Source organism: Papaver somniferum, chromosome 3 (assembly GCF_003573695.1).
Source record: "Papaver somniferum cultivar HN1 chromosome 3, ASM357369v1, whole genome shotgun sequence".
Classification (NCBI taxonomy): domain Eukaryota; kingdom Viridiplantae; phylum Streptophyta; class Magnoliopsida; order Ranunculales; family Papaveraceae; genus Papaver; species Papaver somniferum.
In genome coordinates, this window is record NC_039360.1 from 125,373,219 (window position 1) to 125,375,131 (window position 1,913).

A 1,913-nucleotide genomic window follows, 5' to 3' on the forward strand; every position below is an offset into this window, starting at 1 on the left:
TTTCTATAGAAAAAAACATTATGCACCCGGAATCAACCTACCCAATTTATTTTTTTTCGTCAGAATATACATTATACACTCGGATGCTTCTTGTGTATTCCGTAGATCAACATTTGGTATAAAATAACACTTTCAAGTTAACCACCAAAGAAATAGAACATACCATTCATTTTCATTAAACAGTATATTTAGACTTTAGGATATTAGAATATTAGTCATATTTTGCTTGTCTTTTAGACTCATGAATTCGAGTCCAAGACCTATTCAACCAAAAAACTGGCCCCCAACTGATGCAAGCAATAAGGCGAATGCGGCATGTACGCACAAACAGGATAATATCAACCAAGAAAATCACCAAAAATGTAACAAAAACAAACAAACGAATTACCAAAAATGTAAAACAAACAGGATAATATGTATGTATGCATCTTTCTCATAACTTCTTCTTTAATGTCTAAACTCTAAACCACTATTTGTCCTTCTAGTTTTTAATACTGCAGCCCGAAATGCAAGGACAACATCTTTAAATTCCTTGTCTGTCTAGTCTCTTTCATTTTTCTTTTTTTGATGGAAAGAATAATTAATTAAATAACCACCTCTCATTTGAATCATATACCACTCTAGAACTATATACCACTCTCCTTGTGCCTCTCCGCTAAAAATCTATTGCTCCTCCCATGGAAGCACAACCCACAGAATCTGCTCTTTCGCATGAAAATAAATACCTTTGGTTTACGAACCAAGTAGAGGGAAGTGATATAAACAAATACAGCCAAGGGTTTTCATTGGATTTCCCGATCTTAATCAAGGATTCTAGAAATAGGTTAATAAGTCAAGAACTCAATCTTATGGATAGTTTTAATATGGGTTCTTCGTCATCTACAGATAAGATTAGTGAAGAAACAGAATTCGAACAAGCAGATCAAGGACTAGTTAGAGTATATTCTTGTAACTACTCTCGCAGGAAGTTTTTTAGCTGGCAAGCATTAGGAGGACATCAAAACGCACACAAACGTGAGCGTACTGTAGAGAGTAGAGATCGACTTCAAAGAATTTCTGCCGCGGCAGCTTCTTTCGGTTGTGCTAAAATGAGGAACCACCAACACGTACTCTCAACTAGCGTTGCTTCTTTATCTCTTCATCATGCTCATGCAGGTTGTCTCAGTAATAATAGATTATTAAATGTTCAAGCTCATTCTGCATTTAACAATCCCACATCATCGTTGCGGTCTAATTCGTCTCGTTATAATCTATATGGACAACGTCATCAAGAGCGGCCATCATCATCAAGATTACCCGTAAATGATCATCAACCAGCAATCCTTCAGTTACCCACTTTTGTACATGGGTCAGCGCAACAGCATAACAATGGGTTACTTGGTCGCAGTTTTCAGTTGCAAGGTACTGGTGCTGGTTTGAAGGGTAATAATAGTTCAAATCAAGGAGACGCGACAAACATTGATTTGGCTCTTAAGCTCTAATTAAGTTAAAGTTTACTAAATATTAGGGTTTCTTAAATATGAGTTCATAATTTTTTTCTACCACTCTTGTCATTTATGTTTATTCTGGTAGTTAATTAAATTCCAGTAGTTCAAGTTTGCTTCTATATTCGATCCAGCCGGCAATGCTCCAGCTGATTCCCTTGGAATAATAGCCTTAGGGTTCCAATCTAAAGCGTTGAAACAGCAACTTGACCTGAAATAATAAATGCAAACACAGTATTATGACTCGAAACTTTTGAATAAAGGGTGAAATGGTGAATTGCTAAAACGTTGCTTATTTCCTTTGGGAACTTCTCACAACCACAAGTGGGAAAAGAGATGGTTAGGATTAAAGTGAGCACCGCAAATATCGTAAATCATAAGCATCACGGCAACAGCAAGTCGCCATGGTTAGAGCAAGTCACCACCTTA

At 36.5% G+C, this 1,913-nt stretch overlaps 1 protein-coding gene across 1 annotated transcript; it reads left to right on the forward strand.

Moving 5' to 3' along the window:
• Positions 1-863: 863 nt before the first annotated feature.
• Positions 864-1,481, forward strand: LOC113359935 (zinc finger protein 1-like). The gene has a single exon (XM_026603494.1). It carries the CDS (start codon positions 864-866, stop codon positions 1,479-1,481), a length of 618 nt encoding a protein of 205 aa, XP_026459279.1.
• The last annotated feature ends 432 nt before the right edge of the window (positions 1,482-1,913 follow it).

What these genes read in the sequence shown, in the direction of transcription:
- LOC113359935 (XM_026603494.1), top strand. Translation starts at nt 864, where the DNA reads ATGGGTTCTTCGTCATCTACAGATAAGATTAGTGAAGAAACAGAATTC.